Source organism: Denticeps clupeoides, chromosome 13, assembly GCF_900700375.1.
Source record: "Denticeps clupeoides chromosome 13, fDenClu1.1, whole genome shotgun sequence".
In the NCBI taxonomy this organism is placed as follows: domain Eukaryota; kingdom Metazoa; phylum Chordata; class Actinopteri; order Clupeiformes; family Denticipitidae; genus Denticeps; species Denticeps clupeoides.
Genome location: NC_041719.1, coordinates 15,808,568 through 15,822,409, shown reverse-complemented (window position 1 = coordinate 15,822,409; position 13,842 = coordinate 15,808,568). Strand labels below are relative to the sequence as shown.

General features: G+C 42.6%; 1 protein-coding gene across 5 annotated transcripts in view; it reads left to right on the top strand.

The window, feature by feature from the left end:
- lpp (LIM domain containing preferred translocation partner in lipoma) overlaps nucleotides 1-13,842 on the top strand; it is a 174,573-nt gene that overhangs the window by 92,670 nt on the left and 68,061 nt on the right. For all 5 annotated transcript variants that reach the window (XM_029001839.1, XM_029001838.1, XM_029001840.1 and 2 more), the window contains 2 exons: nucleotides 7,333-7,436; nucleotides 13,464-13,586. In XM_029001839.1, the coding sequence (XP_028857672.1) occupies nucleotides 7,333-7,436; nucleotides 13,464-13,586 (227 nt within the window). The remainder of the gene's footprint in view (nucleotides 1-7,332; nucleotides 7,437-13,463; nucleotides 13,587-13,842) is intronic.

Here is a 13,842-nt window from a genome sequence, read left to right as displayed (position 1 = left end):
CCCTTAAAAACATAGTTTGATTTCCAATCTTCCTTGACCAGTGTAAATAGGTGGTTTACAAAATGCGTTGCGCCTCCTCATCCAAAATTTAATTTGTAGGGTTCCCATCCCACTTTCTTCATCAGGGCTTTGTGGAAAGTGGAGCATGTCTGAAGTTAGCCGGGGTCGGAGTGAAGGTCTGAATGCTGTCAGATGGCTTGTCATCAGTCATATTTTTTAAATCTTCTGAAAACAGGGTCAGTCATTAGGGCCGGGGTGGGACAACTTTGTGTTTTGTCACTGAGGACGAGCATGCGAGATTACCACACTAAGTAATTTCTAAATTCGTGACATGACCGCATAAGAACTCCTAATAAGACATGTTACAAATGCTCCCTTTGCCGAACTTTTTTTTTTGCCATTTTTATTTTCTGCTTGCAGCATGGATTACAGCAATTTTACGGAGTTTACATTGTTTATCATGCTGTCTAGCGACTAGTAATCGTCTTTGATTGTTGTCATATGCTGGAATAAGCTTAGTAGAAGACGCTGATGAGATTGACACTCGAGAACGAGGCAAATCTTCCCCAAAACCAACCAATTGTGCATGTGGTGCAGCTGTGAGCAAAAAACAGACCATCTGTGTGGTATATAAGACATTCAGAGCTCTTTCAGAGCCTCCCCTTACTCCCCTGCCGCTCTGCGCTTGGCTGCTCAACAGCTAACTGACTACCGGTTGTTATGTCAGACACACCACACCAGTTTCGTCAGGAGAGTTCACCGGAAACCCACCAAGGAGAGTTTGAACACTCCTGTGTAGACCACGGTCTTATACACACACACACACACACACACACATGCATGCAGGGTGTTTTTGGGCACATTGTTTTCTGTAGAGTGAGCTATCATGTGTACTGGCACAGTACATGTGTACGTGTGTGTGTGTGTGTGTGTGGGTGTGTGTGTGTTGTGAAACAGTTTCCTTATTGAGAAATACTGAAACTGGATTATCGTTAGACATACAGTGTATTCAATTGTATGAACAAACCAATTGTAGATTAAATAATGAATATCTGAGTACATAATTACATCTTATTATGTTATGTTTTTAAAGATGATATTACATTATTTCAGGCTAAATTCTCAATGCTTTCTTCATGTTAGCAAACTAATCCCTTCCAAAGTCAATTATGATGTCAAGCCAAGAGTTTGGTTGAATGGTGTGAAATAAAGAATGTGGAAACTCATTTTGTCTCAGAGTTGTGTAGTGTGCCGTATTATGAACGTACCCAGTCCTCTTTTTTTTATTTCAGATTTTTTTTTTATTTTACACACATTAGCTATTCTAGCCCATGCCGTGTAACACTTTAACTCCTGTCCACGCCTTCACCCACTCACCCTTCTCTCCTCTTTCCCGCCTGCCCTGTGACCTGCCGGGTAGAAATTAACCAGCAGTCGTCAGGCCTTGGACGGTGCCCTCGTTCACCTTCCGTTCCCTGTACTCTGCGGTGCATGCTCCGTGTGCTCCACCCATCAACCTCTGCCTTCTAGCCGGGTCTGTTTCTGCACTTTACAACAGCAGGTGTGTTTATGACTTGTAAAGTCACTAGGCCTGTTGCCCTGGGTGATCCTTGTGTACAGTCTCTTTAACCAGGCCCGGCCCCTGCTTTATTTTGAATGGAGACCAGCACTCCCTGCTTATATTTGTTGCTTTTAGATCCAACACAATGACTTAATCCCTCTTTTGTGTCTGTAAATCTTGAACTCGGCTTCCTGTCCCAATGGAACTCCACTTTAAAATCCACAGAAGCCAATTTGGTCGGCTCCTGTACTTTTCCATAAGTACATCTCCAAAGACCTCAAATCCACTAGCTTGCATTTTCCCTGCCAGTTGAGGCTGTAAATCAGTCTCTTGTATATTACAGCTAATTAAGAGCAGGGCTGAGCCGCCTCCAGCGGAAGAGGTGAAATAATGCTTCTGTCCGCAATTATGGATGGAACTGACTGTTTAGAGGCTCTCCGCCGCACCGCCTTTGGAAGGCTCTCCTCTGAGATAACACATAGGAAATGGCTCAGTGGTCATTATAACACTTTATCCCCATTTTATGTCTGGAAGGATTATATGTTTCTGCAACTGAATGCAGTTCTTTTTATTCAATTTCCGCTCGGCATCAATTTGAGTCGTTTCTCAAAGACTGGAGCCCCCAGTAATTCACTTTACTTAGCTGTTCTTTAATTTTCATCATTTTATATACAATGTTCCTGTATAGGAACAGGTCGGGTGCAGGTGGCAGTTCTCGGGTTCTCAGCCTTTCCTCGGTCCCATCAAGTCAAAGTCAACACATCCGTTAACAGGGACCCCTGCAGCACTTTGTTTTGTTTACTGCGGTCCGTGTAACGCGGGGGCAGCTTGACTTCTTAGCAGTAAATCAGACTGAAGAGGAGGAAGGCATGGGCAAGGAAAAAAAATCAAATAATAAATGGAACTGCTGATATAAACATACAGGCAAAAACAGCATGTGGGCCCGACACCCCACACTGACACTCAACTGTCGCTGCTGTAATGTCACTTTTAATTTATGCTACTGGGATAAAAATAAAGAGATGTAGTTTCATTTGCAATATAGTTGCAGTATCAAAATACATAGGCTGGGGAAAGGGCAACGATGCACAGGCATTCTCGTTCAATGCTGAGTAACATGAGGGCGATGGAGCAAATGTTACATAAGACTCGAGCACAGTGATGCCAGACTTCAACCTTATTATTATTATTATTTTATTAATTTATTTATTTATGTGGGTTTTGGTCTCGGATATACAGTTACAGTTGCATAATCCAATTTAATGTGCCTGAATTTGAAAGGCCGTGTGTGTGTGAGTGACTTTACGGTTCAGTAAAAGCAGAGTAGCGTCTGTTGTAAAATGTTCACTCCCACATTAAAATTCAGATGCAGAGCGATGAGTTACGGGGAAGAAAAAATGTGTGTTTCACTCATTCACTGAAGTTATCCATTCATCACACATGGGGCTGTGGTTGCCTGTGTAAAAATTTGGGGAATTCACCTGTTAGTCAGCGGAATCCCACTGGCCTGTTGAATTACTTTTCAACTCTACTTTCACTGTCAACACAAGGTTGAGAGTTTTGCCGGTTTCTGCCACCCTCACAGCGAAGCGTGATAGCGTAAGTGCTTATGAATCTCAATGATATAAAGTTTCTTTCCTGATCGTCATCTGAACGGATGATGAGTCTAAAATGGTGTGTATGACAGTGTCCATCAAAATGGATGGAATACCTTTTGGAACAATGGTGTCCATGCTTTCAGTAGGAGGATAGAGAATGGTGAGTCTTTCATGTGGAGAACCATGTCCTGGTGACCCCCTGGTGATCTTCATATCGTCGCTAAACACGTCAAAGGCATCCTCAGGATTTACACGAATGAATGTAATAAATAAATGCCTTGTTAGACATGAAACTAACTAACCTTTTCATGCCTGTGTATTATTATTTTTGTCACCCGGATCCCAAAGAGAATTTAAAATGGGAGGAGCCTGATGATTGACAGCTCTCACGCAGGCCAGCACCCGTCAGGTCTTAACTTGCTCAAACATCATTAAAAGATGTTTTTTTTCTTTCTTGATTTTATCTGTTTATTTTTGTGTAAACACTGAGGATGCCTTTGACCTTAGGCTAGAGTACAAGCCCCACGCGAAGAATGTAATAATATATACTGTATTATTTCTCGCAATGCACACTAGTAGCTGGTGTTTTTTTTTTTTTTTTTTCTGAATGTATGAAGATGGAATGTACACGATAGCTTTTTTGGTTACACGTGTTAAATAAATTGCGTTTAATCTTCTCTCCTGTGCTCGGCTGGATTCTGCTCCATCCCCTTTATCAAGTCCTTAACAACACTCTTGTTTCTGATTACCAATTACACCTCTCGTGGCCTTTCAAATAACTTTAATTACTGATTAGGATTCTGCCTTCACAAAGCCGCTACTTTGCTGTAATTGCTCAATAAAGTGGGGGGGAAGTTGTCGTATTAAGGAGGAGTTCCCGCTGCTTCTCTCATTAGCGCGCGCCCAGAGCCCTCGTCTCGCTGCCGGCATAAATGGAGCCGTCCTCATTCACGGCACAGGGACCCGCGCTCCGCGCACCGCCGCTGTTCTTTCAACTTGCTCGGTCACTCTCACCACTTAAGCTGGACTGGCCATAACACCAGGCGGTAACAGCCCTGTGTTTCTCTGTTGTTTTAAAAAGTGTGTGTGTGTTCCAGCATATGTGACCAAAAGTAGTCAATCCTATGTTACAATGATAGTGGGAAATTTGGAAATATGAAAAAAATTAAGCTTGGCACTTTCTGAAGCCCCCCGCTGCCTTTAAACATCTGATGCCACAATATCAAGAGTTTGATTGTCTGATCGTTTTATTTAATATCACTACTTATGTCCCTTCCATTGAGATCATCTGAAAGTGATCCTCCGAAGTGCTGTGATTAATATTCATAATGCTTAAGTGGAGCCCAGGGAGCTCATCTGAGAGGAAAATCAATAAATCTTTATCTTCAGGCTCACTCTGAAGAAGTTGGCTCCAATTTTGTGTTGACCACGTGTACATACCAACACGGTGCGTGAATGGCTCTTCTTCAAGGCTGATGACGGTTGAAGGGATCTCATCAATTTCTTTATATCACACAGACTGACAGAATTATTCAACTCTCCATTCATGAAGTCTTGATCTTGATTCAGCTGAAAGGACATGAAGATGATTTGGCATGATTGACTCATAAACTATTCACAATATCAAAATACGTGATATCTAAACTGCTTGACTACTCTATTAGCCACCATGTTACTGTTTGTGAGAAATTCTGTTTTATCTGTTTTTATTGCATTTTAAATATATTTCAATTTCACCATGTACAGAACATTGGCATGACACTGCGTTGTCTTTGTAATTGCGCTCTAGAAATACATTTTGATTAGACTCAGTGTAATGTTTCTAAAAAGTGCACTGCAGGCTAGTTGTGAGTATGATGCTGGTCCATTCTCCACACAGCTGAGGTTTGTGTTGAGTTAGTAGGTATAGATCAAACTTCCCTTGGCCTGGTCTCTAAGGTACTGGACCCTATACCCTAGTATGCGCCCCACCTGAATGGTCACCGTGTGGTGAAAAACAAAGATGGTAAGCAAGCCCGGTATCACGTGTCCAGAGTGAATGAGTGCCTTGAACCTAAGAAACAGCGTTGCCATGGTGAGGCACAGAGTAATGGCAACCCAGAGTTCTATTATTTTGTCCTGTGCTGTATTAGTCTGGCACTTGTGAACATTTCTGCACATGTTTGTGCTGGTGAGAGGTTGCAGAAAGGTGCGACGCCACGATTATTTTATGCATCATACGGCTCTTGTTACCATAGTGAAGCTCTTTTTTCAGCTCTGTGTTTTTCAAGAAGGACCTCAGTCTCGCTTTCGGTCGCACTTGTTCTCGCAGAGCGGAGGTCGGTTTTGGGTTGTTTTTCTGCACAGGTGCCCCCAATGCTCCATAGACAGCACATTCCTGGTAGGTCATGCATGCAAGCTGCTGCCCTTAAGAGAAAGCGAGTCAACAGAGCCAGCTGCCCTGTATTTACATAAACACTGGGACGGGCGGTTATCACAGTCAGCCTTATCACCGACAACGTGCCCAGGAGAGCCCGGCGGCCACTGGCTGCTCCAAAATCGGCCCCACTATAAACAGAAAAACGAGGAGAAGCCTGCCTGGCGAGGCACTTCTATTAGTTGTGAACAGTTAAATAAACCAAACTAAAGGGTGATCATATTCTCCTTCAGACATCCTTTTCTAACATAATTATCCTGACATAATTAGTATTTTGGAACATACAAGTATGCAGGAGCAATTTTGTTTGGACAAATTAGTATGAAAAAGTAATTTCTTCATCTCATGTGAAGTCCATGCTGGAGGTCATGAAAATCCCGCTCGGCCGTTCTCTTCGCTCTTGTGGTTCAGTCATTAGTGCTCTTGCTCAACAGTGCAGGTTTATGGGTCACGTTAGCAGCTGCACAGCGCCGGGCGGGGCGCCACATGTGGCTCTTTGACAATCCCACCGAAGACTCGCACTGACCCCTACCTCCACCTACATCTGCTCCACGCTGTTCCACATAAGACCTCATCTTCAATAAAACATGCCGTCACTGAAACATTTACTACTTTCGTGTTTCCTGAAATCAACTGTCGGAGAGAGAGATGTACACGCATCGTAATGTATTCATTTTGTGTTGAGCAGCAACTTACAAGTGACTTTTGTGATAGTGCCAGGCAGAGGAGCGCTGGAGGAAGGAGGAAAGGAAGAATGGGGAAGGAGGTGGGGGTCTTACAGATGGGTGAAGATTTTATCTTCCTCGCTGCAGCACGCTTCACTGACGCTTGGGCTCCGAGGGGTTTTGACGGAGGTCACAAGGTTATTGCATAAACCGTTCACATGGAGCACCCATGCACCCAGCAGGGATATTTAATGTCATGCAGAGGCTCGGTGCACTTGTACCCTAAAGTCCTCTTTAGGACTGTGTGGAATTGATTTGGTCAGAAGACTCAGATAAACTGCATCAATGAGATAAATTAGATTCTAATGATGGGGGTTGGGGGGATTAGTTCAGCCCCCATTCCAAAAAAAAAAGCAATCGGAATTTCTCAGCAGGCTTCATCAAAGCATTAACGTAGAAACAAATTCCCATTACGTCTCGTTAAAAAAAGAAAAAAAAATGGGGCGGGGAAAGATCCTTTAATTTGCAAAGCTCATGTCTGGTTTGGTACTTAGAAGTACATGGTCCAAAAATTCAATCCTGAGTCAGACACGAAGCCAATCTAATTTGGCGGTCAGCTCCTCATCCTGCACAAAACACCAATCCTCAGATTAGACTTTGCAACTATAAATGTGTCCTGTGACCTAACAGATACTTCATCTTACTGGTCTAATGCACAACTTCCAATCGGGGAGGGAAGACATGCTTATCAAAAATTAGGGCATCTTAGTTCACCAAATTGTTGCAATTAATTGTGTTAATCTGCCTGGCACAATATGGTGCAGAATGGGTACCCCACCCTGCTCGCCTTGCCTTTTGAATGTGATTCCAGCGACCAGATCCCGATTTGCTCTGAATCTGTGAATAAAATATTACAATTCACAGTTGTCAAAAATCTGAATTTTCAGGGAACATTTTGCTTTGTGCTTGGAGTTTGGCTGAATCTATATAACAACACCTTGAATTTATTCAGAATAAATGTGCCACAGGCTTTTCGCAGGCAGCAGTCGCATGTTTGCTGTTTTAAATTTTGTTGTATTTTTTCTCATGCAGACTATCCTCCACCCCCTCCACCTGTGGCAGATACCAGTGGTCTCCTGTCGCCATCTACTTTCCCTTCTCCACCCCCCATGGATGGTGCCTCCTTCGGCTTTCAGGTGCGTGTGGTACTGTTCGCTTCACTGTCCCAGGATCAGTCGTGTGCAGGAATCTTTCTAAAGAAACAATATCCTTAAAATGAAATAAAAGAAGAGACCAAACAACCAGCTCTGTGCAATGAGTATGTCCGAGTGTGGAGGTGCCAGGTTTGGCCTAATGCGGCCATGCTGGTGCAGCCTGGTGGCCACAGTGAAGGCTGACACCTATTGGCTCACCTCTGTCATGTCCTCTGGAGGCAGCCCTCAGAGGAGCAGCCTCTACAGCCATCCTGCAGCTCAGAATGGAACCTTCCACAGCTGCAGCGAAATATTTGGTCAGGTGGCAGCCGCCACCGAATCAGAGACGTAAAACAATGCAGACCCTCCTACAGCAGCGTTTGCATAATCGTATGAAACACATCCTGTGTCTACATCAGAACCTGCACACTCCCACACACAAGCGCGCATTTATTAAAGTCTTTTCTTTGGCTGCGAAAAACCTACCACCATATAGTCTGCTTGACAGATTATGTTTAAAAGACTGAAGTTTTTCTTTTTTAATGTATTAATCAATTCAATTTAAACATAAAAAACCCGTGGGAGCGTGTCTTTTCCCAGTTCTTACACCAATCACTGTTCTTTTAATGTTAGAACCATTAAATGTTAAAGAACCATTTTGATTTTTTTTTCACATCTTGCCACCTGATCTGTAAAACCTGCTGCAGAGGATTCACGGCCATGTGAATGATAGTCAGTGTTTTGGTGAAATCTGATAGGAGTGCAGAACTCGCACTGTCTATACATGCTCATCTCTCTGGGTTATATGAGCGAAGAGGAGTCACTTACTTGTAATTACTTTTTGTAATTAATTTTTTGTGCAATGTAGAAACCAGTGAACACACATCTTGACTGTGCGTTTGTGTTCTGTGTGTGTTACTGTAGCAGAAAATCGTACAAATGGTAATCGACGTTCAGTGATGTAACTTATATTACGCAGATTTTAAGACCCCTCCTTGCCCTGATCTCACTTTTTAATTTTTATTTTATTTTATTTTAAATAACAGGGCCGCTTTGCCAGCGCAATCCACTCTTGCTTATTCCAATTCTCTACATCTTTCATGAATGAAAAAAGGGGATGTTAAATAATTTCTGCACTTAAGCAGAACTAACAAGGGGAAGAGGGCAGAGTGCACAAGTGAACATGAATATTCAAATAATGCATAACCCAAATTCTGCTGTTTCCTGTAATTGAAGAGACAGCAGCAACACACAGAGAAATGCAAATATCAGAAGGCCGTGTCCCAGCATAATCTGCCACTTGACCAATCTGATTAAGACCCCATCAACAAGGCTAGTTATTTAAACACTCAGCATCTTTTCAGCTGCCGGCCTGTGGACGACCTCTTCCAGCCACACTTCTGGGCCCTTTTACTCCATTCTTCCTCACCCTGGGAAGGGAGCAAATTCTTTTCTGAACCTCCAGAATCTTCACCATGTCTAACAGTGGGAGCCCCCGTATTATCTCCAGGACCTGCGCATGCAACATTAATCATCCGGCTCGCACCAGAACAGTAGTTCTGTTTGTAGCTTTAATGTGCTTTGCCGACCAAACGTTGCCAGGTCAGGGAACTTTACTTCTTTGTCAGTGGGCACTAATAATTTAGCACATACATTACCGTCAGCAGAGGAGCAGAGAATGAAAAAGTGATGTTTGTATCGTGGCTCTGCCTGGGAGCTAACCCAGAGACTTGCGAGACACTTAAGGGTGGTGGGAGACGATGCTGAAGTTTATGGCACATTAAGATTTGAGATTCTATTCTGCTTCCCATCTGCTTTTGTCTACCCAATCCACATCCCCCCACTCAGAGAATATGGCACCATATTTAAAAAAAAAAAAAAAAAAAAGAACAACAACATAAAAATAAATAAATGAACAGCACGTCAGGAGATTCAGATGCTTCACATTTGCTTTCATCCTGTTTGTTTTGGCTCTTAAGGCTGCCAGCCTCCTGCTTGCTGGAGCTCATTTCAGAAGTGCCATTAGTGCTCCTCTTCGCCCACCTCGACTCCCCATTGCCAGGGATGTTTAAAGTGGCCCCGGGCCCCGAACGGAGCCGGGCCCTGGCCGTAATGGCTTGTGACAGGTAATCCAAACACATGACGTTAGAAGGAGAGGCAGTCACTGATCTGGCCTGTGAGGAAGGAGCCCACAGGCAGTCCCAGGACGACTCCTCATGGTTACATCTGAGTGTCGAGGCTAAAAATACACCCCTCACCACCTACTGAAATTCCCTGGAACTTTGGGGAAGAGTTGAGGTTTCTTACTATGTCTGATTATTTTGCATTGCTTGTAATTTTAGTTTTTTTTTTTTTTTTTTGGTGAAGGGGGTTTTGACAGATTCGACAGGAACTGTCTGAAACAAAATCTGGTGCTTTGCTGCACAGCAATGAAAATCTGTTCATAGCTTCAGAAAACAAAACATGTTGGTTTAATGTTATAATAATCCATGTTAGGCACTACTAACACGCAGTGATATTCTACAAAGGACCGAATCAAGGTACATGTTTTGGTGTTTGATTTTTCTTAAATAAGCTGGGAGAGATAACCTGCATTCAAACCACTTAGTTAAATCTGGCCATGTCGATAAAGGCATATGGAATAAATGGTGTGATGAAAACCCTTTGGAAGCTGGTGCCAAGAAGGAAGGAATCTGCTGTATGGAACTACCGAAAGGTTCTGTCACAAAATGATTCAGACCCTAATCATAAAACAGCAGTCCAAGCAATGCAGCACACCTCCTGTTAGAGCTGTAAAGGTTCAGGGTCAGGTTCAGGTTGAGCTTGTGCAGTCAGCAAACATGGTAAAAGTGTTTCACATGTTGTAAATTAGTTTTTTTTTTTAGTTTTTTAACCAAAAATTTGTCCTTCATTGCTGAGCATGACCTGTCATTTAGTACCGCTCATTTACTCGTCACTTTATGTAAGAAATTAGAGGATAAATTATTTTTTTTTTTGCTACCCTGCACAGTTCAAAAAGGAAAAAGATGTAAAACACAACATTTCCAATCACTAATTAGTCAAACGTGGTGCAACACAGTATTAAACATTATTAAAACATTTTCATTTTGTTAATCACTGCAGTACAAAACTGGTCCAACAACAACCAAAAGTATTTGCTTGTATGATTTTCATAGACACTAATTCTACCTGCCTTTTTTTACCCATAATATTAAAATCACCTGCCCAGGTGATATTTCTTCAGTCCCATATGTTAGTGGTTCCCAACTTTTTTCCCTGAAGCTCCCCCTTCCTGTGTCCATGATAAGCCAGGACCCCCCAACCCCAATTCCTTCCCACATACAAACATTAAAATAATAAAATGATTAATTACAACTTTAATTTTAAAAGAGAAACACACACTGCTCCTTGTTTTATGCTACAGGCTTTATAGAGTGTACATTAGAGCTGTAATACTGCTGAACAGTTAAGCCCGCCCCGGCCCGAGCCCGACATGACCCGACTGTTATGCTTTGTGGTGACACTCAAAAAAATGACACTCACACAGTATTTACTGCGCCATTTCCATACAGCCATGACTTTTTTTTTAATACATTATATGTTTACAAATATAATTTTGATAATCTAATTTTGGTAACCTCATAACTGCAAAGGTTACCTCATTTGGTCACCTTTGTGACCCCCCCCCCTGTGATCTCTGGTGGGGGGTGCACTATCATAGAGCATCCTGCCCCACCCTGACATTATTAACAGCCATATGCATGTGTTCTGTCACAACCTGCATTTGTGTTATAGTAGTTCTTTTATGGGATCAGACAAAGCAAGCTTGTCTTCACTTCACTCCCATTGCACACCAGGAACACCAACAAGACCTGCTGTTTTGGAGATGCTTTGTTGAGGTCCTCTAGCCTCCCTGTTTGTTTTCAGCTGCTTAATCTTGACCATTTTTCTTTGTTCAACTTTAAGACCCAATTCTTCATTAGAAAACGCTTTATAGCCACATCCAAGCATTACATTGTACTCATAAATATGCATATTAAGGAGGCAGGAGTAATTCATCAGCTTTTGAAGATACACCACTACTCATGAATGAATGGAAAGCAAAACATACAGGAGGGAAGTGTACACCCTTCAAGTGACGGCAGTTGGAATTGAGACAGACATAAGTCTCAATTCTCCTTTGATGAAGAAAGGGCCTCCGCTCACCTTCACTCTCACCCTGCCGCCTTTCTTTAAAAGGCTTTGATGAGTCTTTCATGGGGGCTCTTGACACAGGTAGCATGCAAAACAGGCTATATTACACCCTTGTTTCAGCCCACTTGAGCACAAGGATGTGCTGCAATGCTTAAGCAGAATATGACGCAAAACTGACAAAGCGTGCACATTCTTTTCCACCTCGAAAAACATTTCTCTGTCCCTCCAACACATAGATTGGACCACTGCAGTGTTGATATATATGGTATTCCATATGGCCGCTTTTCTCTAAAGTTCTCCCAGAGTGCAGTGGTGACCTAGTGGTTAAGGAAGTGGACTCTTAATCGAAGGGTGAGGGTTCAAATCCCAACTTGCCAAGGTGTCTTTGACCTCGACTGAATTCAATCCGTGTGCTGAGGACAAATAAAATGTATTATTTCGATTGTGTGTATTTTCTAAGAGTGACCTTATATGGCAAGGTTACGGAGCACCATACAAAAAGAGCAGTTCTCAGATAATGAACCGTGACACACAGCGTTCCAGAGCACACAATCACAACAAGTATCCCAGAATTACTCGTTCACTCACACATGTTCAGTAACCACTCCATGCACAGTAGGGTCACCTTACTGCGTTTATATTGCAGCATCTTTAAATCTGTCTGTTGTGTCCGCATGGAATAGAAACAGCACTGTGAACTAACTAGCACGTGTGGTGTAGTGGATTAAGCATTTTATGTTGTGTCCTTTGAATCCCACTGCTGCACAGGCTTATTTATTTTCTGTCCATGCAAGTGAGGATGATCCAGATCATTTAAATTAATTTGAACGACATAGATTATGAGGATGGCGTGGTTTACTTATTTATATTTAGGCAGCTTTGCTGTCTTAACTTGCGTTGTTGTCTATCCTGTTATGTTAAATGAGACAGTGAATGCTTGGACTCTTAATGCGGGTTTTTGAATATGTATATGTTCAAAGCTTAAGCTCACCTTGCACAGCAATACATATCGCACAGTCCTAGTTCCAAGTTTATATTGTTTATTTAATTGAATCCACCCATCCATCCGTCATTTAGCATCTGTTGAAAAATCTAGATCCTTTTTTCAGTTTCAAAACGTTTTTGTATATGAATGCATGGATTTTAGGAGAATTTTCCACCCCGACCAAACCAAGCAGGGATTTATGTGGCTCATCTGCTTCGTAAATCTCTGGGGTATTGAGGTTGTGTTGAGTTACACTGTCAACTTAAAACAGCCTTGCAACACACCTTGAAATGAAAATGTGAGGTGTAGGTGTCTGAATGAGTGTTTGTTATCGCTTGTGAGCGAGAGACAGAGATCGCGATGGAGGGAGCCTGAGAACAGCCAAGCTCCCAGTAGGTTGAAAAGAAAAAAAAAGTGGGGGAGAAAAAGCAGCCGCTTGTCGTCAGAGGGGTGAGGGGTGACCAGAGCAACCTCACAAACAGAGAGGTTCCCACAGAGCCGACTTGGCTGTTTGCTTTCAGTGGACCTTTAAGGCCAAGGTGAACAAATGCTGGCAGACAGGTTGCTTGAGAATCCTAATGCTGCCAGAAAACCTGCAAAAGGGACAAGGTGTCAAAAATAGTCAAATGAAAAGAATAGAAAAAAAATGGGTAAAGGACAAAGAGACAGAGAGAAGCATTAGAAACCCCAGTCTCAGAAACATCCAATTCCACGCAAGGCTGAGCAGTTTTACAACAATTTAGCAGCCGGAATAGCTTGGGAAAAAATGCTTTGGCTCAGAATAATGGATCCGAGTGTTTAGATAATTCAGGCTCTTTGATAACGGACCGCTTATTTCTGTCTGTGCGAAGGTGAAGGGGCCAGAGAAGACCCTGGAGGAGAGACGCTCCAGTCTGGACGCTGAGATCGACTCCCTGACCAGCATCCTTGCTGACCTGGAGAACAGTTCTCCCTACAAGCCCCGCCCCCAGCAGGTAGGCAACTCTGATCTGGTGCTAAAAGCATAAAATTGTAGCTAATCGTGCTCCTGGCGGTGTTAAAGGTCATGACCTCTTCTACAGATTTTTTCTAACTTGCTTATCTTTTAGAGAGTCAGAGAATCACATATAAATAATAGCTTTAATTCCAAATAATATTTGACTTTAAACGTTTCCGTTAAATCTTTTTCGGTCCAGTGCAAAAGCCAAAACAACTTTCCATTCCATTTTGTTACTGTCCCACCGCCATTTC